Source organism: Chanodichthys erythropterus, chromosome 10 (genome assembly GCF_024489055.1).
Source record: "Chanodichthys erythropterus isolate Z2021 chromosome 10, ASM2448905v1, whole genome shotgun sequence".
Lineage (NCBI taxonomy): Eukaryota > Metazoa > Chordata > Actinopteri > Cypriniformes > Xenocyprididae > Chanodichthys > Chanodichthys erythropterus.
This window is the reverse complement of record NC_090230.1, coordinates 45,766,407-45,787,307: the sequence shown is the minus strand read 5'-3', so window position 1 is coordinate 45,787,307 and position 20,901 is coordinate 45,766,407. Positions and strand designations below refer to the sequence as shown.

Below are 20,901 nucleotides of genomic sequence, written 5' to 3'. Positions count from 1 at the left end.
GCAATGCTGTCATCAGCAAGACCCCAAGCGAGGGTCACTCAGGATAAACTCACCGCTGCGGTTGATATGGCAGCCTAACTGCTTGCTGACTGCGAAATATTATTGTGTGTTTGTGAGAAGTCTGTGTGCGGCCTCTTTTTTTATTTATAGTCCACCTAACACACTTTAGCTTTAAACACATCATTGAGATGTTTGAGCTGGCTTCTGCTTCTGAATACGGTAGCTCTGGTTTTGTGCTTAACGTCCATCTCTAGACCTCCTCCTTAAAAAGTCCAAACAGTGTGAAGACTTTCTCCTCGGTGTCTGGTTAATATCAGCTTTGACTTAATTGTGCGCTTTAACACAACTTTAATGTATATAGTATATAGAATACGCCTGATTTAGAACAAGAATTAAACACTAACCTACATCATAAACCATTTGACAATAAAGGAAGAAAAATCATCTACAGATGTTCAGGCGATTAGGTGACTTTGTCTATTTAATCTAATTTTGCGTGAGCTGTAAATGGTCATACTCTTGGAGGTTGAGAGGAATTTCAAACGAATACATGCTTATTTCCAACGTCAAATCAAAGAGGTGCGGTCGACGGGCCAAAATAAAACTGTACTCCCACGAATAAAGACTTCAAGAAAATAATCTGTTCTGCTAAACTACTTCTGACTTTGAGAGAATGGCCTAATAAAGTAGTGTGGTGTGCGAAGGAGATGTCTTTCAAATTGAGAGAAGTAATGATTCCTACCACTGTTCGGACTGAGGCTGAATCGTCCTGCTGTGTTTCCTGACTGGACCCTGTAGGATACTCGTCCATTTTCGCCCTGATCTGCATCCCGGGCCATGACGTACAGCAGCACAAAGCCCACCGGCTGATCCTCCATCACACTAACAGCAGTCGGGGAGCTGAAGACTGGAGCATTGTCGTTCTCATCAGTGACGAAAACTCGTGCCGTCACCGAGCCCCAGAGTCTCTGATCGGGGTCCGAGGCTGAATCCGTGGCATGAACCACCAGGAACAGGCTGGAGGTCTCCTCATGGTCCAGCTCACGACCCAGTTTCAAGACTCCTGTGACAGGATCTAGACTGAAGAGATCTGGGTTGTCAGGCCACCGCTGTTGGATAGAATAACGTACCTCACTGTTGGGGCCACTACCATCTTTATCAGTAGCTTGAAAGGTATAAATGGAGGAACCGGCTTGTATGTTTTCAGGAATAACAATAGTGACTGGATCTTCTGGAAACTGTGGTGCGTGGTCATTGCTATCCTGCACGTTGATTTCCAACTGAACCATGTGAGTGCTTGGATAGGCCTCGGAGAAATCATCCACCTCGATCTGTAGAGTATACCGTGACCCTTTTTCATAGTCCAGCTCTCTAGCCAAGTAAACATCTCCTGTTAAACGGTCAACCATAAAGGTTCCTTCATGATCTGTGCCTCCCACTACAAGGTAAGTCACCTGACCATTTGAGGTCACTTCTTGTTGGTCATGTCCTCTAACTGAGCCAATAATAGAGCCTGGTTTGGCTCCTTCCACTGAGTTGAGGGTCATGGATAGGGTGTTGGGCTTTGGAGGGGTCCTTGTGGAGCCAATGACCTACAGATTGAGAACACAAAGAATTTAGAAGACAAAAAATGTTAGTTACATTATACTTTCAACTAGTATATTTTACAATATTCCTCCTGAACTATGAAGCACGTATACAGTATGCCACAATTTACAGTGCATGGTTGTTTTCTCATTGTTTTAAATGTCAACAGTACACACAATACTGAACAAATAAGATGGAATGACCCTTAAAGGTGCGTGATATCATTTCCCATGTCCTTGAAGTACAGTAAAGCTGGAAAATGGATGACAGGTGAAGCCTTTCATACTAATATCCCCATGAAAAAAAAAGCAGTACATGCATACCAGATCACAGGAAGGAAAGCAACAGAAGGATTGAAGTTGATCCATTTCTGGGCTCTCTCTTAGGTGCAAAGTACACTGGACTTTCAAAACGAAGCTGGTATTATTGATGGTATGTAAAATATTATATAGAGATTGCTATGGTGCAAAGTTCTGTGGTGCGAGCGTATCGGCATTAGCGCTACCGTGTTAGGGGAACGAAGTTTGCAGCTTTCCGTTTGATCATGGGAAACCACAGCTGGGCCTCATCAGAGCCATCTGGGAACACTTGATTCAAAGGTGCATTCTCCCTCTGTCTCTTACTCCATTTCTCCCTCACTCTCATCTTCCCCATACAAACAGGGAGTACAGAAATTGCATGCAACCACACACTCTACAATTAGCCTACAATTCCCTTTTTGAAATCACATCTGTAAAAGCACTAAAGATATTTTGCAACAAAAAAGGACCCGCAAGAATCATTTTGCAGAGAATAAACTATTTAGAATCCGGATTCTTTTACCTTGGAATGAAAAGCCATGAACGTGATCCAACTGTCAAAGATATAGTTTGACATGTCTGATTCACACAGTTCCATGCTAAACGTTGAGATTAATACATGGTTTTGTGTTACAGTATGTTCCTCCGGGGCAGGAAGTAATCCTGGGAGTTTTGAGGTGTTTGTATAGAAAGGAACTGGCCTCCGGGTCACAACTAATTTCCCTGCTTGAATATAGATACTACAGCTCAGGGGACTGTGAGAATGATGATATTTTGGCACAGTGAAAGGCGACTTGCCCATATTGCTTCTCGTGCAGCAAGATATTATGTTTTCTTTTCTTTCTTTTTTTACATTTTAAAATTTATTTAGTGTAATGTTGCTGTTGAATGAAAAAGTCTTCAAAGTTACAAAGCACAAAGTCCACCCCAATAGTTATTCTTTACATCAGTGCGTACTGTTTCTGAACCCCCTGAAATGCCTCAATTGTAGTCTTGAGTTTTCTTCTGGAAACGTACACATCACAATATTCCTCATTCAAATAATTCCCACTCAAGGCATATGCAAAAAAGGGATGAGGCCTGGGTGAATTACTTTAGTAGTGTGTAGAAACTCAAGGTTATGGTAAAGGGCATGACATTTCCAAAACAAGAAACAGTTGACCACTGATCCAACCCACCAACTGAAGGAGTGGCTTCATAGAGACAGGAAGTGCATTTCCCATACAACGACATAACTCGCTTCTTGTCTACCATAGTACGACACATCATTGAAAAAAATCAACTAGCTATTCATGACTAACCAAATTTGGCGTTCAACCACGTTGGTTAATGATGTCACGCAGGTGGTGGGGTAAAAATGTCTTTTAATGAATACCTTTGAGATCGAATCATCAAGTTAATATAATTAGAGACATGGCATCTGAGGATTAGTTCTCATTTTTCTCAGTTATGTTGCTTTATTTCCAGATTAAATCATAGGCTCATTCTTAAGCATGTACACCCTCTTCAAAAACAGTGCTTGACGAACTAAAAGACATAAATGACATTTGCATACATTCGAAATAAAAGATATATATTGTACTGAATGTCAGCTTGCTTATTTGGCTCAGGATTAGGATTTATTAAGTCCACAAGTCATACAAACAAGAAACTATGTTTCTAACCACAGGTTGAGAGCTGTTGTTTCAACCACACAGCTTTGCGATGCTGCTTGCGAATGTTCATTGGAATTATGGTTTTGGGATTCTCTGACTCATTGAACTATGTTGATAGGGATGGATCTTGCTACCATGGATGGCTAACAATGCTTTAGGGAACCAGTGTTTAGAGGTGCAGCAAAAATTAAACATGTTTCTGAACATTCAAGCATGAAAACCCATTCTAGTAGACCCCAAAATCAAAATTAAGACTTTGTTAAAGGTGCAATATGTAATATTTTTGCAGTAAAATATCCAAAAACCACTAGGCCAGTGTTATATATTTTGATCACTTGAGTACTTACAATATCCCAAATGTTTCCAACTATTTGTAAATCGTGAGAAAATTGCAATTTTAACCAAGGCTCTGGGACGTGTGAGGAGTCGACTTTCAATTGCGTCATATCAGCGTTACCCTCGGTCTGCCTCGGTTTCCGGTTTAATTTTGCAGAAACCATGGAAACACCAAAGATGCTTTAAAATATTACACGTTTTAATAGACAAGGGAACATCTGTTTTGATATATTTATAGACAGAAGACAAATTGTTGTTATATAGCTCAACACGTTTAGTCTTATTGTTTAAATCAGTTTTCTTGATTTTTTTCAAGTACCATGCTTTACCATGCTTCAGAGAAAAACAATATTTTGTGAACTTGCTAACATAGCATAATCAGATGCAGCTTTATTTTTCTTAACAGTAATACATAATTTTCTCCATCATACAATATGTTTTAAAATTAATTGCATGCTATCAACACAAGCCATCCAGTATTTAATATGATATTCTAAAATCGATCTAGCTTACTGCAGTGTGCAACAGTGTCTCACAGCAGCCGCCGTGCGAACGCACAGAGTAACGTTTTCAACACACTCAAATGTATCTAATATGATAAACAGAGCTGCGTTACCTCATACTCATGACCGGAAAAGCGGAAGCGGCACCAGCGACTGTGTCATAATAAAAGTTCCGCTGCTCTTGAGGCGTGTGTTGTGCAATTGCTCCAGCGGGATCATTCAACTCCCACAACACTCGGCCCTGCTCTGCTTCATACTACAGTAACGTTAATAATCGCATCCATGAACATGATTTCTTCCCGACTCCAAACCCTATTCTTTTGCACCGTCCGTTGAGATGGAGACCACATGTCCCAAGATTCCGCTCTAAAACTTGGCGTCATCAAGCTATGCCTTTGCTTTGAATAGGCCTCTAGCGACCTCTAGCGGACAAAATTATTACATATTGTACCTTTAAAGGGTATAACATGGCATCTTTAAAACTTTAAGACAGCAGATTAACTAATTAAAAATTAAGGATAGACTTTAAAATAATAAAATTAAATTAAAATAAAATAATAGTCTCACCTGTACAAGTAAGGCAGTTGAAGTGCTCTGAGATGGAGCTCCACGGTCCGAGGCAGTGACAGTGAAACTGTACTCTGCCTTTTCAGTTCGCCTCAGGGGGGAAGAGGAGCGCAGCTCTCCGGTATTTGGGTTCAAGGAGAAACGTTCCGCTCTGGAGCCTTAAAAAGCAAGGACAAATGGAAGCATAAATATAGACAAATATGGTAGTATAATTAGCCAAACAATACATCATATTGGGCACAAAGATAACTGTAAGGACATATGTTTACATTTTATAGTTTTACCATTTTGCAATAACATCCTCTCTAAATAATAATACCCAAATATTCTAGACTCTTGTTTACCTGATAATGAGTAGAAAATAGTGCCATTCTCTCCCTCATCTGGGTCTTTGGCATGAAGAGTTCCTAATAAAGAACCGGCAGGAAGACCCTCCTGAACCTGGAAAACATCAAGCGAGATTTAAACAGCACATCCTGACTGCTTATCCTTGATATAAACAAATTCAAGAGTGGGAATGTATCCAAGGTCACATAAACAATTTTTGAAAGATATTATGTACAGACGTAATGACGCTTTTATGATGTGTAAACTGTGCTTTAATAAACACAAGCACCTATGTTATGACACACTGATTTAAGGCTTTGAATATAGCCTGTGCCAGTCTGTTTCTTGCCTGAATGAGAATCTCCCTGCCAGGCTGCGTGTGGCTGAATGTTGGCGCGTTGTCATTCTCATCCAGCACCGTTATATGGGCTGTTCCGGTGGCACTACGTGGAGGGGTACCGCTGTCCTGGACCACTACAATGAGCTGATAACTGGACTGGTGCTCACGATCCAAAGCTGCTCTGGTACTGACTTCACCTACACATGAAAATTGGGTGTTAGTCAGAATACTCAGTCTAGAATGCTACAAATGATTTTCAGTGTTGTTACTGTTAAAGCTAAAACCATTCAAAATCGTTTTCATAAATTGAAATAAAGCTGAAATAAACTAAAGTAAAATATTAATATTAGATGAAAAACTTAAACTTAAAAATAACTTAAACTTGCCTTAACAACTAACTGTAACAAAAAAGTTCAAGTTCTAAAGTGATTAAAACTAAAACTGCAATTAAACAAATGAAATACTAAAAAAGATTACCAAAAATTACTTAACTAAAATTAAATTGAAAACTGAAAATATAAAAAAAAAATTATTCAAGATATTCATAAATTCACTCAAAACCCAAAAGCTTATGGTCAAAAATTAGAGTATAGAGTCTAGAACAGGGAGTCCACAAAAAACTTCTAAGAAAATGAATGTAAAAAAATAAACAAACAAACTTAATTAATTGAATTAACTGAATCACTGAAGGGTCAAGATTGTGTTCCAGCTCACCAGTCTGTGAATTGATTTGGAAGTATCGGTCCGTGTGAAGTAGTCTGTATGTAAGACGGCTGTTGAGGCCAGCATCACGGTCGGTAGCAGACACCCTCCCAAAACCAGTTCCCGCAGGCAAGTTCTCCCTCACTGCCAAGAACACCCTCTCCTGAGAGAAACGAGGAGAGTTATCATTTTCATCCGTCACAGAAACCCTGACCGTCGCGCTGCCAGTCTTCCCCATCTGGCCGCTTCCAGACGTGGCCAACACAGTTAGCAGGTAGATATCCTTGGCCTCTCGATCCAAAGCGCTCTTAACAAACAGCCAACCACTGTCTGGGGCAATCCCAAATCCTGCTGCGTCCCCATCAGGCCGGAGTCGGTAAGCCAGTGTGGAAGATGGTGTGGAACCTCTGGATGACCCTCCATTTCCATTGGGATCTCTACTGAGTGCCCTGACCTGTAAGAAGTTGGTTTTGAGTGGCGTGTTCTCCTTGAGCTCCACGCGGTAGGTCATTGTGTCAAACACAGGACCCTGGTCATTCTCCGCCTGGATGTGGACCACCAGGCTGAACGTAGCACTAAGCTGAGGCGCGCCGCTGTCTTTTGCGATCACTTGGAGGTCATAGCGAGGTACGCTGTCGTACGACAGACTCCCAATTAGCCGGATCTCCCCACTGCTGCGCTCCACGCCAAAAGTGCGCTGCCCTCCGGCCGACATCAGGTCAAAGCTCAGCTGTCCATTAGGGCCCGAGTCGCGGTCCTCAGCCTGCACGCGGTACACAACAGTACCCATTTTCGTGGCCTCTGGTAGGAGCAGAGACTCAGAGGATGATGGGAAAAATATGGGGCCGTTATCATTCACATCTGCTATGGTGACCCGAACGCGCGTCTCTCCAAAAGCTGGAGGGGATCCGCTTCGCGCTTGAATTTCCAAGTCGAAAAAGGGACGTGACTCATGGTCGAGAGGAAGGCTTGTTCTAAGTGCTCCAGTTTCCGGATCTACCATGAAATATCCATCTGGATCCCCAGCAGAGATAGTGTAGGTGACATCCTTAGAGACTCCTGGAGCGAGAGAGTGATGGGATAAGATGAGTAAGCAGTGATTTAGCAGAAGATTTAATCTAAAGTGACTTTGTAAACTTATTACAAGGACAATGTTTTTATGGAAACAATGGTGATGAATCAGGGATCACCTCTTCAGTGATTCAACCTTTTGGTTAGTTTTGGTCAGTCTCTTTTGCTCAAGGCTGCATTTATTTGATCAAAAATACAGTAAAAATGTATTCCTATGTAATTTATTCCTGTGATGACAAAGCTGAATTTTCAGTATCATTACTCCAGTCTTCAGTGTCACATGATCTTTCAGAAATCATTCTAATATGCTAATTTGGTGCTCACAAAATATTTCTTATTAATGTCCATGTTGAAAACAGTCTATTATATATATATATATATATATATATATATATATATATATATATATATATATATTTTTTTTTTTTTTTTTTTTTTTTTCAGGATTATTTGATGAATAGAAAGTTCAAAAGAACAGCATTTATCTGAAATATAAAGCTTTTGTAACATTATTACCACCGTTCAAAAGTTTGGGGTCTTTTTTAAAGAAATTAATACTTTTATTCAGCATGGATGCATTAAATTGATCAAAGGTGACAGTATAGACATTTATAATGTTGGAAAAGCTTTATATTTCAGATAAATGCTGTTATTTTGAACTTTTTTTAAATTCCATTTTAAAAATTGAAAAGTTATTTTAAATTGTAAAAATATTTCACAATATTACTGTTTTTGCTGTATTTTGGATCAAATAAATGAAGCCTTGGTGAGCAGAAGAAAAAATTTAAAAAATTAAAATCTTAACTAAAACTTTTGACCGGTAGTGTATCTCAAAATGAATATGAGTTTTTCATAATCTACATTATCATGATGTGAATCCTAAATTCACTTGTAGCATTTAAAACAATTGGTTTTCATTTTTTGTTTTTACTTTACAGTTTATTAAGACAAAATAGTATCACATTTTAATATCTGTCATAACATAAAAATAATTATTGATTTTTCCATATCAGCCAGAATGTAATATCAGTGCATCCCTAGTACAGACAGGTACTTCTAATAGAATCACATTATTTTTCATTAAACAGCCCAACAAAATGCCTGTGCTATCAGAAAATATACATCAACAAATACATTTCCAGCAACATGAGGTAGAGTGGAATCTGTGATGGATGTGACTGTTTAATGAGGTTCACACAGCAGCTGCTGCTCTATTTGCACAACTGGCTCAGTGAGAGTGAAAATATTCCCTATCAGGCTTTTCAGCACCCTTGACTGTCTCACAGACACCAGTTCATGGTTCAGAGAGCCACAGCAGTGAGGTTAGCAGAGCTATGTGAAATTATGCAGCAGCACATGGCTACTTAATTTAATTTATTTTTAGACAATGTGAAGGTAATTCCAAGAAGGTCGAACATGGAAAATGCTGAAACTAACCATTCCTGCTGCTGGCTCTCACTACGCCAACCTCGGTACCCCGGAGCACGTCCTCAGATATGGTGAAGAAGTACTGCGCTTGCTCGAACACTGGAGGCGCTACTGAGCCAGCCACAACGCTGATGTTCACTCTGGCATTGACAGGTGCTGTGAGACCACCTCCGTCCCGTGCTGTGATCACCATGGTGATGACAGAGTTGGCCTTTCCATGCAGCGAGCGTGACAGAGAGATCACACCTAACAGGAAAAAAAATGCAGTGAGAAGGGAATAAAATGAGATATAGGCCATGATCAGACCTGGAGACTGTGAAAAAGAAATATGAGGATACAGATGAGCAAGATCAGTCAGCCAATCTGACAAGCGATTAGTGGAATTAACGACAGGATTGTGGATACTGAAAAGGCAAAAAACTTTTATGGGAATTTAAATCAACTAAAAATCACTTTAAAAGTAAGAATACACCACAAAAGATTATTCAAAAAAAATTATTTTGTGTTCCAGGTAAAGAGGAAAGTCATTCAAAATCATGCTTTTCAAAGTCATCTAGAATTGGCTGAATTATTCCTTTTATATAAAAGTAATTTTATATATATTACATTTAACATAAATAATACAAATAATATCCAATATACATACATACATACATACATACAGTACATATACTGTATATACATTAGTGCTATCAAAGCGATTAATCACAATCACATCTAACATAAAAGTTTGTAAATATATATAAATATGTTTATGTATGTATATATATATATATATATGTATGAATGTACACACACACTTAGACTTTTATGTTAGATGCATTTAATAGCATTTAATCGATTTGACAGCATTAAAATACATGTGTGTGTGTGTATTAATAGTCTAATAAATGTCTAATAATATATTAAATTAATAATGAATAGTCATTGAATTAATTGCAATTAATTTAACTGAAATACCTGTGTCCTTGTTGAGGGTAAAGAAATTGGATCCACCACCAGGAACAGTGTGATATGTCACTTTACCATTTGCACCAGCATCTGGGTCTTGGGCTGTTACCCTGACAACAGAGGTCCCGGGTGTGCTTTGTGTGCTCAAGCTGACGGCATAGTTCACAGGGTAGAATGTAGGTCTGTTGTCATTAATGTCCACCAGTGACACCTTCACATAGGCAGAGGACGCAAGGCCACCCTGAGGAAAAATAACAATTTATATTACTGACGATAACAACCAGAGGACTGCGGATACTGTCACACTACTATCTAATCGATCTTGATGATTTCTTGTGTGTAATAATGCAGAAGAATACTGCGCAGTGGGATATAATTGTCTTTCCAGGTTACAAGAGGCCAGTGAGCTGTAGTATGTACTGTAGTAGGCCTGCTCGCTCTTCACAGGGAGCATTTTATGGCTGCATTAATAATTGAAATGGGAAACAAAGCGGGCCACTGCTATCAGCTTATAAAGGGAAATAGTGTGCGTGTGTGTGTATGTACAGCAATGTGCCCCTGAGACACTACGTTTATTGCCTTTTCATTTAGAGAGCTCATGATTGTTGTTACTGGCAACTGAGAGAGAAAGAACTGAGTGACTGGGCATCTCGGTGCTACACAACAGAACCAATGATCTTTTTTTAATCAAACTTTATGCTTCTGCAGTGAGTTTTAAAGGGTTTTCAACTTTTTGAAGCTGCAGTGTATAATTTCCAAATGGATCAGGTTTCCCAAATAGTTAAAAAGCATATTAAATGTATTAATGACCAGCATTTTTCCAAGTGGTCTCACACTTTTGGACACTAACATGCAATGTGGGCCTTAAAGGAATATTGTGGGTTGAGGTTAAGCTCTATTGAAGGCACTTCATAATGCTGATTACCACAAAAATAACTGAATAAATTATTTTTCTTTAAAAAGGGCTGGGCTACAGTGAGACCAGTGTAATTTTAGTATTATTTATAATATTTATTAATATAATATCTTCTTTTATTTATTTTTTTATATTTTTAGTTTTCATTTTAGTTAAAGTTTTATTTTGTTTTGTGCTTTAGTAATTTTTATTGGGTTTTTAAATACTTCCATAAAGCTCCATATAAGACCCTGGACCACAAAACCAGTCATAAGGGTCACAATTTTTTTTTAAATTGAGATTTATACATCATCTGAAATAAACAAGCTTTCCATAGATGTATGGTCTGTTAGAATAGGACATATTTGGAATCTGAATCTGAGGATGCAAAAAAAAAAAAAAAAAAAAAAAAAAAATTGAGAAAATCGCCTTTAAAGTTGTCCAAATGAAGTCCACAATGTATATCCACTCACAAAAATACATTTTTGATATATTTAGTGTAGGAAATTTACAAAATATCTTCATGGAACATGATCTTTACTTAATATCCTAATGATTTTTGTCATAAAAGAAAAAAGCGATAATTTTGACCCATACAATGTATTGTTGGCTATTGCTACAAATATACCCGTGTGACTTAGGACTGGTTTTGTGTTCCAGGGTCACATATATATTCTATAAGTAATTTTAGCACTTAAGCAACTTAAGCTTTTTTCAGTTAGTTGCCAAGGCAACATTTCTAATTTTTGTTTCTGTAAGAATTATGCTCAAATAATACAAGCTTTAACAGAATAATGTTTTCATAAAATTATAAGCTTTACATTTCTGGCCTTAAACCTTCCAAAAATTGGCCCCATTCACTTCCACTGTAAGTACCACACAATAAAGTCAAAATATTTTTGTGGCATCTACATTATGCCATAAATATCAATTGAGCATAACTCAACCCAGAATACAGGTACAAACTAATTCCCCCACCCCATCCGTTGCAGTGACAGTGAAGTCGAAACTGTCTGATCCTTCATCTCGATCCAAAGCCACACTGGTGCATATCTGTCCAGACTCCTTATTGATGGTGAACTGGCTGGGTGGAGCACTAGCGGGCCCGGATCCAATAGAGTACGTGATGGCCCCAAATGACCCACCATCTGCATCATCTGCTTTTACCTGTTGAGCACAAACACAGAGAACATGGTCAGAATTATGGCAGGCTGACGTCATAAACCTTCGTCTCCACAGAGAGAAAGCACAACAAGATCAAATTCAGAGGTCTTAATATGTTTTCATTAAAATAATTAATCAATAATGCTGAGACTTCGGTATAGCCCCATTAAATAACCAAGACACTCCAGACATAAATCCCCATCCCTTTGTAATTTCTTTCTCTCTCTCTCCACAAGCTGATTGTACCATGGATTTACTGCCAGCCGGTCTGTTCTTGGCTGCACCTGTCTCATCAATCTCTCACAGTGGAGTGGGAAAACAAGAGAAGGCAGAAAGAGAAGGAGGGAGAGTAGCAGGGATGAAAAGTGTCTCCCCGTATACGATTCACATTCCCTGCCCCTGAATGTCGGGGTAAACGTCTAAGGAAAGAGGGCCACTCTTGCTGAGAGATGGAGACTCCAAAGAATGATGAGGTGGAGGTATCTGGTTGAAGCTATTGGGCTTCTTGTAATGAAAGACGCCATAGGTGGAAAAATCTGGCCTTGTGTTCGGAAAGGGCTTTAGCCAATTTATGGCGGCATTAATGTGAGGACAGAAGCGTAGATTCATCAAATGCATACCATATGCAGCCATACATAACTGAAAACACTGTATTCACAAGGGACAAATGATATTGAGAGAATTTTAAATATTCTCAGGAGGACTTAGGGACTATATTTGCTGAAGGCCAGGAAAGGGAAAATGTCTAGGATCTCTTTCTTCTATGCTTCCACAAATCATTAAAGCCTTTGTTTGTCTGGGCATCTTGCCCTCTTTGTGCACTGGCTTTTGTACAGCACATCAATGATATGTCTGTGATATGACCAACTTAAAGGGTGGAAAGCAATCTGAAAATGTGTAAGAGACAGTCTGGATTGGGACAAACACAATTTTTATGATGCAAAAGAAAGAGTCAGGATTCAAAAGTAAGTATTTATTTATATGTTTTTGAAAACTTTTTTATTTAGCAAGGATGCATTAAATTGTCAAAAGTGACAGTAAAGACTTTTACATTGTTACAAAAGATTTATATTTCAAATAAAAAATTAACACTTTGCATGTGAGAGCTTGATTTTTAGAGAAAAAGGAAACATTTAACTGAAAACTGTCCATTAGCTGAAAACTTGTGAAAACCCATGTAATTTTTGAATCAGATAAGGTCAAGTTCATACTAACTAGAATGAACTAGACAAATAGGGAAAATCTGTTTCAATTTACGTTTTCCGACCAAAATCTATTCCAACAGTTCATATATAATCATTAAGAAGATATTAAGTAAAGGATAATATACATTCAGCTGGTCATTATCACAATATAAACCCAGACAGGGGGATCAGGAAACTCGTATCACCCTGAAGGGGTTTATTTTGCGATAATGACCGGCTAACTGTGTGTTATCCTCCTTATTACACAGCTCATACTTATCAAACACTTAAAGTAAATAAATGGAATTAATAAATTTTCACAATTACATTTTTTTCATTATGTAGTAGAAAAAGACAGAATGATACAAGAGACAAGAAACATGGTTGCCTGGTAATGATACAGTTTAATGGTCATTATACAAAAAATATTTAACAGCAACTGACCAATCAGAATCAAGCATTCCAGAGGGCCGTGAAATGAAGAATTATAGTTTATGGAAATTGCTGTTTTGAAGCTAGTAAATCAGTTGAGCTCATAATACAGTGAATAGTTAAAAGAAACCGCAATCACATTTTTACACACACCACCACAGATAATCTTCTTATTGTCACGGCCATATAAATGCAGCTGCACAGCTGATTCACATTACAGTCCTGACACGGTAAAAACAGAAGAGAGAAGCCGTACAAAACTTAAGCATCTCAGGCTCTCACTCAACAGGGCTCCTGCTACCGGAAAGGTTGAGGTCACGAACCCTCAACTCTGCTTTATGCGGTGACCCCTCTCCCACCATGACGCTCTCTGTAAACAAAATTACTCTGGTGGTCCACAAAACTTCCCATTCATCAACTTCATAATGACCTGTAGACCCTAGTGCCTGTAACACAACAAAGGGCTCCTTGCAAAACATTAAGGGGAAATGACCTTTGACTCTGCCGGGCCTGCAAATATTTAATACGGTAGGCTGTGGAAGACGTTTCATAACGTTGCTTGCTGCCATTTATGAGGACTGCAAAAACCTGTTTTTTTTATGCAATCTAGAGGATGTGAAATCTGGCCAAAATGGCAAGGTCAGACAACTTTTCTTCATGGATCCTGATGTTTTTTCCCCCATATCCATTCCAATAACAATATTTTATAAAAACAGGATGTATAAAAGCTGCAAGATGATTGTCCTGTCCAGTTGCCAGCTGTTAAAAGCACAATTTACCTAAATATTCAGTACTGGAGGAAAAAATCTTATTCTGGTTATTATGAAAAATTAGAAATTGTAAAATATCTTGATTTTGTTGTTGTTGTTGTTATACTGCCTTTAATTTGTAGATGTGAATACAAAAAAGTAAATAAAATGAAATAATTAATTAATTAAGTGTAGATGTGAATACAAAAAAAAATTTCTCAATGCACTACAAAAATCTCATTCTCATTACTAAAAACAAATTGTACAAAAATGTATATACCATGATATAGTTGTTATACTGCCCCTAATTTAAACAAATCAATTTTAAATAAAAAAAAATCTTCATTACAATAAAGCAAAATAGTCAGAATAAAACTCAATGCAATGCAAAAATCTCATTTTATTACTATAAATAATATAAATTGTATGTTTATATCAAGATACTTTTCTTGTACTACCTTTAATTTAAATGAATATATTAATACAATAAATACAAAACAAATAACTTCTTATTTTACTATATTGCAAAAAATCTTATGCATATTTCTATAAATAATATAAATTGAAAATTTTTATGTCATAATAGTTTTTGTTGTACTGACTTTTAAATTAAATTATTTTAAAATGCAGTATTACAGTATTGAGAATAATAGGACTTACAAAAAAGTAAAAAAAGTAAAACATCTGGATGCTTTACGGTAACAAGAATGGATTTTTTCCCTCCCTTTTTCCATTACAGATGCATCTCTGCTTGATACTGGCATGGAAGAGCAAATCACTTTTAAAGTCTGATATGGGAAAACTGCATCTTAAGGGTCAATTATTAAATCAAAATCAAAACACCTGCTCAAAGAATGCTGTCCACATTTCACAATGCATTCCCATGTGCATTTTATGTACTGTTTTGGAAGGCTGTAGCAGTGATGTTCTGGTATGACAGGAATGGTGCAGCAATAGACCAACAGGTGAATTTCTATTTCGGTTGACGTGTGATGGAGCCAGATCTCAATCCAAATGAGACCACCTCTGCTCACATTCTGCTCTGCAGTGGTCAGTTCTTTTCCATCTGTTTTTACCATTATCGCTGTTATTTCCTGTTGGGATTACGTGTGTTGAAATACTATCTTTCTGACAAATCAAAGTCCCACATTTGCCTGTGTTCTTGGGATATTTGGCTAAAGTGTCTGGGATTAAGCACCTGCGATAATGATTCGTCTTGGGACACTGTGGTAGCCAGACCTCGCTCTCAGGGCGCTGATAGAAACAAGCTTATAGCCCACCTGGTGAGCATGACCTCTACACCGACCCCTTTTTCCAGAGCAGACTACAGCCGAACATTTATACTGCATTAAAGAAAAAGAAATCCAATAAGATTCAAGCTATGGATGATTTGATCGGGTGTATTGGGTAATGGGGCATGAAGGTCTAGAGGGTTCAACTGAATGTGTGTGTTTGTGAGGTTGGGAGGGTGAAAGGAACCTTCTCCAATAAACAAAGCGCAGGTGAGAAAAGCATTAAGGGGCCCGGTGAGATGTCGGGCCCTCTGTGTGCTGAGGCGTGGAGGTCTTATCTGCAGCGAAAGAGTTGATACTGACAGGGGAATGACAGCAGCACATCCATTTTTCACACTCTCTGACAGTGCACAAAATCTGTATGCAATTTTGTTGGGAAAAATGCAAACACATTTTTAGATAATAGATTATATAATATATTATATATACAGTATCTCACAGAAGTGAGTACACCGTGTAGTAACAGAGAGTAACTGTGTAAATTTGCTGTCCACTAGTATGAGAGAGTGATATTATGTGTATATTGTTAATATATTAAATTAATTTGTATTGTGTGTATGTATTAACACACATACAAAATATTATAATTTATGTACAATATTTTATGTTTGTGTAATAATAAATAATAAACAAATTATATATATATATATATATACACAAAATATTATATTATTTATTATATATATTATTTAATTTCTTAACTTACACAAATAATTAAATAATAAATACATATAAATTATGCATTATAATAAAATATCTATGTTTTTATTCATTTATACATCAGCCAAACATCCATAAACAGAACTTGTACGATTCAAAAGAGAGAAAAAGGTCAGCAAGTTTGCAGAATGAAAGTGGGCCGCCAAGATTTTCTGCACACTCATCAATGCCAATTAAATGCAAAGCTGTATAGTATTTCTGCACACGTGCAAGAATCCATCTTCCATTCTGGCATCAATCAATCTGATAGTCTTGACCAGAATTCCCATCTGCATCACTCCATCCCTTATTCATCAATAAATTAAACAACGGACACTGAGGCTTTCTCAACGTCACAAGAAACAAATCACTAACTCGCCATGCTTTTCGCAGCAGATCAATAGCATCGAGACACATTCAGCCCACGACAAGCAACTACAACTTTCAAACACCACTTAGTCTTTCTGGTATTACCAAACTTTACAGTTAAATCAAAGACTTGTGCAAAAGTATTGCAATAATTCAGTCTGGATGAAGCCGTGCTCTGCCGTAGAGACTCATCCATTCCCTATCCAGAGCTACACATGGGACAAACGCTCCCGGAAAATAGGACTTAACACCATATGCCATAATTCATGGCTTTCTTGGGTTGCAGACCTCTCAGGAGGCTGAACTCTACCATAACTAACCAGATGAACTCTGATTAGAGGAGAAAAACTGTAATTGAAGGGTACTGTATGATGTGGTACATAAGATGTTTTTCGTTAAAACCTCTCAAAAACTGCCACAATAAATCATTTGTCATGAAACAGCAGATTCATATTAGTTCATATTAATCTTGACATACATAACTGAATGTCATCACATCAACTAATGTGCAATATCTTCTTTCACCTGATGCCCCCCACTGCACTTCATAGAAAAATAACATCCAGGACAAGTACAAAGTACAAAACCCATACAGCAGAATTTGTGTGGAGGACATTTAGTTAGATTTCTTTTTCAAACTCTCTTAACAACTTCAAAAGCATTAAACAACATCTATAAATATATGTAAATATATATAATACCACTGGTGAGTGATTGCATTATACATGGTCAAACAAGTTTGAAATTCCTAAATTCCAGTAGTTTTTTCTGATATGTCAAGCTGACAAATGTCTATGTATGTAAATTTTACATAACAAACAACAACAAAATTGCCTGAGATCTCCCGAGGGTCACTGCATTTTTACAAGTGCAATAAATGGTTTGTTATTACATTGCTTACAATCTCAAACATGTGGTCTAAATTATTAATCTTTGAGTTTATCTTTTGCTAGCATCCAATGTCAAGAGGCCGATGCTGTAATTTATCTGCATTTTTAACATGAAACTTTTTTTTACCTTTTTTAAACACTGAAGGCATTAGTTTCAGATGCACATGAACCCACTGACCCAAACACAGGCTCATATAAACAATTTCAGATAAGACAACAGATCTATTACAGGTCACTGCTTGTCCAACAGACAAATTTGTGTTATTTTTACAAGGCTCAGCAAACTTATAGAGTTTCTCGCTAATGCACACAACCTTGATATCTGTAATTCAAGATCACCTGGTTAATCTCCAATTTCTCCTTTCGTTCCCAAAGGAATCTGAAGAAATGAAGGAAATCCACTACTACAATGTCTCAGGTCTATATCAAGATAAGCAGCAATGCTTTGGATGTGATTAATTGAGAGCTAATCTCTAGATGTCCTTTCCTTCACTGTGACCTTTCTGCCGATCCTTTTCAAAGAAGTTGTTAGTGGCAGTATGTTTGATTCAAGATGAAATCATTTCCAAGCACTCTCATGTATGTCATAGTTTAAATCTAACACCTGTGTATCTAGACCTATGCTTAAATCTGGATTAAGAATCCAGACAGTGAGAACTACATTTGAGGGTCTCTGTATTGAGTTTGAGTATGAACTTCAATACAGAGACCTTCAATACAGAGACCCACTGTCTCTGACTTGAGTATTTGTGAGGCACAGCAAGCAACTTATTTATTTAAAAGGATGTTTCAGCCAAAAAATTAAAGTTCCCTTTCATGGGAACTGTCGACGTCATGAAATATCACGTTATGGTTCCCATAACGTCATATGACGTAGCGTCTCGTTCCCTTATTCAGGGAACCAGGGTTACACAAGTAACCCGAGACGTTCTGTCATCATTTACTCATAAGCATTTTGGTCTAAACTTGTATTGTATTGATATAATCCCTTAGATATTGCTATATGGAGCTGTTTTTGTCCATACAGTGACAATCAATGAGGTCCAAAATAACATTGGACTCACTGACTTTCAATGTATAGACAAAAACAGTTGAAACATTCTTAAAAATCTTCTTCTAGGGAGAAAGGCACAAAAAATGTCTACAAAAATGGTCTACTTTGCAGAATTTACAGTTTTATACATTATTGATCTTTAGATCAATCTTTAAATACACTGCTCAAAAAAATTAAAGGAACACTTTGAAAACACATCAGATCTCAATGGGGAAAAATATCATGCTGGTTATCTATACTGATATGGACTGGGTAATGTGTTAGGAATGAAAGGATGCCACATCGTTTGATGGAAATGAAAATTATCAACCTACAGAGGACCGAATTCAAAGAGCCTGAAAATCAAAGTGAAAAAATTATGCAGCAGGCTAGTCCATTTAATGCAAAATGGTACTCAGTAGTTTGTATGGCCTCCATGTGCATGTATGAGATGACAGATGGTGTCCTGGGGTATTTCCTCTCAGATCTGGACTAGGGCATCACTGAGCTCCTGGACAGTCTGAGGTGCAACCTGTCAGTGTCGGATGGACCAAAACATAATGTCCCAGAGGTGTTCTATTGGATGTAGGTAAGGCGAGCGTGGGGCCATTCAATGGTATCAATTCCTTCATCCTCCAGGAACTGCCTGCATGCTCTCGCCACATGAGGCCGGCATTGTCATGCACCAGGAGGAACCCAGGACCCACTGTACCAGTGTAGGATCTGACAATGGTTCCAAGGATTTCATCCCAATACCTAATGGCAGTCAGGGTGCCATTGTCTAGCCTGTAGATGTCTGTCCGTCCCTCCATGGATATCCCTCCCCAGACCATCACCGACCCACCACCTAACCAATCATGCTGAACAATGTTACAGGCAGCATAATGTTCTCCACGGCTTATCCAGACCCTTTCACATCTGTCACATGTGCTCAGGGTGAACCTGCTCTCATCTGTGAAAAGAACAGGGTGCCAGTGGCAGACCTGCAAATTCTGGTGTTCAATGGCAGATGCCAATCGAGCTCCACGGTGCCGAGTAGTGAGCAGAGGACGTCGGGCCCTCAGGCCAACCTCATGAAGTCTGTTTCTGATTGTTTGGTCAGAGACATTCACACTAGTGGCCTGCTGGAGATAATTTTGTAGGGCTCTGGCAGTGTTCATCCTGTTCATCCTTGCATAAAGGAGCAGATACCGGTCCTGCTGATGGGTTAAGGACCTTCTACAGCCCTGTCCAGCTCTCCTAGAGTAACTGCCTCTTGGAATCTCCTCCATGCTCTTGAGACTGTGCTGGGAGACATGGCAAACCTTCTGGCAATGGCACGTATTGATGTGCCATCCTGGAGGAGTCCAGGTATCGCCTCATGCTACCAGTAGTGACACTGACCCTAGCCAAATGCAAAACTAGTGAAAAACAGTCAGAAAAGACGAGTAGGGAAAAAATGTCAGAGGCCTCCACCTGTAAAACCATTCCTGTTTTGGGGGTCGTCTCATTGTTGCCCATCTAGTACACCTGTTGTTCATTTCATTAACACCAAAGCAGCTGAAACTGATTAACAACCCCCTCTGCTACTTAACTGACCAGATCAATATCCCAGGAGTTTAACTGACTTGATGCTATTCTCTGATTAAAAAGTGTTCCTTTAATTTTTTTGAGCAGTGTATATTTACAAAAATTAATGATTAAACATAGATCTGCCAAGTTTTTCTCCCTTCAGGGGAGGGTCTGGACTCTGTAAATATGCTGTTCCCATGGCAACATGAATAATGGATTAAGATCAATACAGCTCATAAATCAAAACCCTAACTCTTCCTATTCAACATATCATTTACCACCACAGAGAAAATGAACCATAAACCTAACCATCACTAGTCTTATTAATTAATGGGTGCCTTTAACTGACATAAGGTGTTACGAAGGCTAGATAGAACCAGACCACTCAACTGTCATAACATGAAATAAAATAAAATAAAAAATACTTCCTAAAAAAACTTCCTATTCGATATATCATTAACCACCACAGAAAAAACCAGACAAACCACCAGTAGTCTTATTCACTAATGGGAGCCTTTCGGAGACATATGGTGTTATGAAGGCCAGACGGAACCAGAACCTCCCACACTATGGCAAATGGCAGTTCAAAGAGGAAGTTGGTCTGGCACTCATATGCTACTGCTAAAATATGAGGTCTATTGTAAGAAGTGGTGAAAGCGAGGTGGTTATATTGGAGCAAACCTGTAGCTGTTCTTTGATCCAGACATGAGTCAGCAGACCGTACTGTTCATTAATGCTTTACTGGTATATAGCTGACTGCAAAGCACATGGACTATTCATTGATTAGTGCAAGTGGATTTTTGATCATTACTTTCTAAAAATGCTATGCACATGATTCACTCTTTTAAGGCTAATGGTGGTTATTAGAATAAATACC

The 20,901-nt window shown here is 38.1% G+C and overlaps 1 protein-coding gene across 1 annotated transcript in view; it reads right to left on the bottom strand.

Moving 5' to 3' along the window:
- dchs1b (dachsous cadherin-related 1b) overlaps nucleotides 1-20,901 on the bottom strand; it is a 101,407-nt gene that overhangs the window by 13,041 nt on the left and 67,465 nt on the right. Inside the window, exons 3-10 of the mRNA XM_067397910.1 lie at nucleotides 11,640-11,828; nucleotides 9,776-10,007; nucleotides 8,825-9,061; nucleotides 6,329-7,375; nucleotides 5,624-5,811; nucleotides 5,292-5,388; nucleotides 4,948-5,105; nucleotides 743-1,592 (exon numbers count right to left, since the gene is read on the bottom strand). Coding sequence (XP_067254011.1) covers nucleotides 743-1,592; nucleotides 4,948-5,105; nucleotides 5,292-5,388; nucleotides 5,624-5,811; nucleotides 6,329-7,375; nucleotides 8,825-9,061; nucleotides 9,776-10,007; nucleotides 11,640-11,828 — 2,998 coding nt within the window. The remainder of the gene's footprint in view (nucleotides 1-742; nucleotides 1,593-4,947; nucleotides 5,106-5,291; nucleotides 5,389-5,623; nucleotides 5,812-6,328; nucleotides 7,376-8,824; nucleotides 9,062-9,775; nucleotides 10,008-11,639; nucleotides 11,829-20,901) is intronic.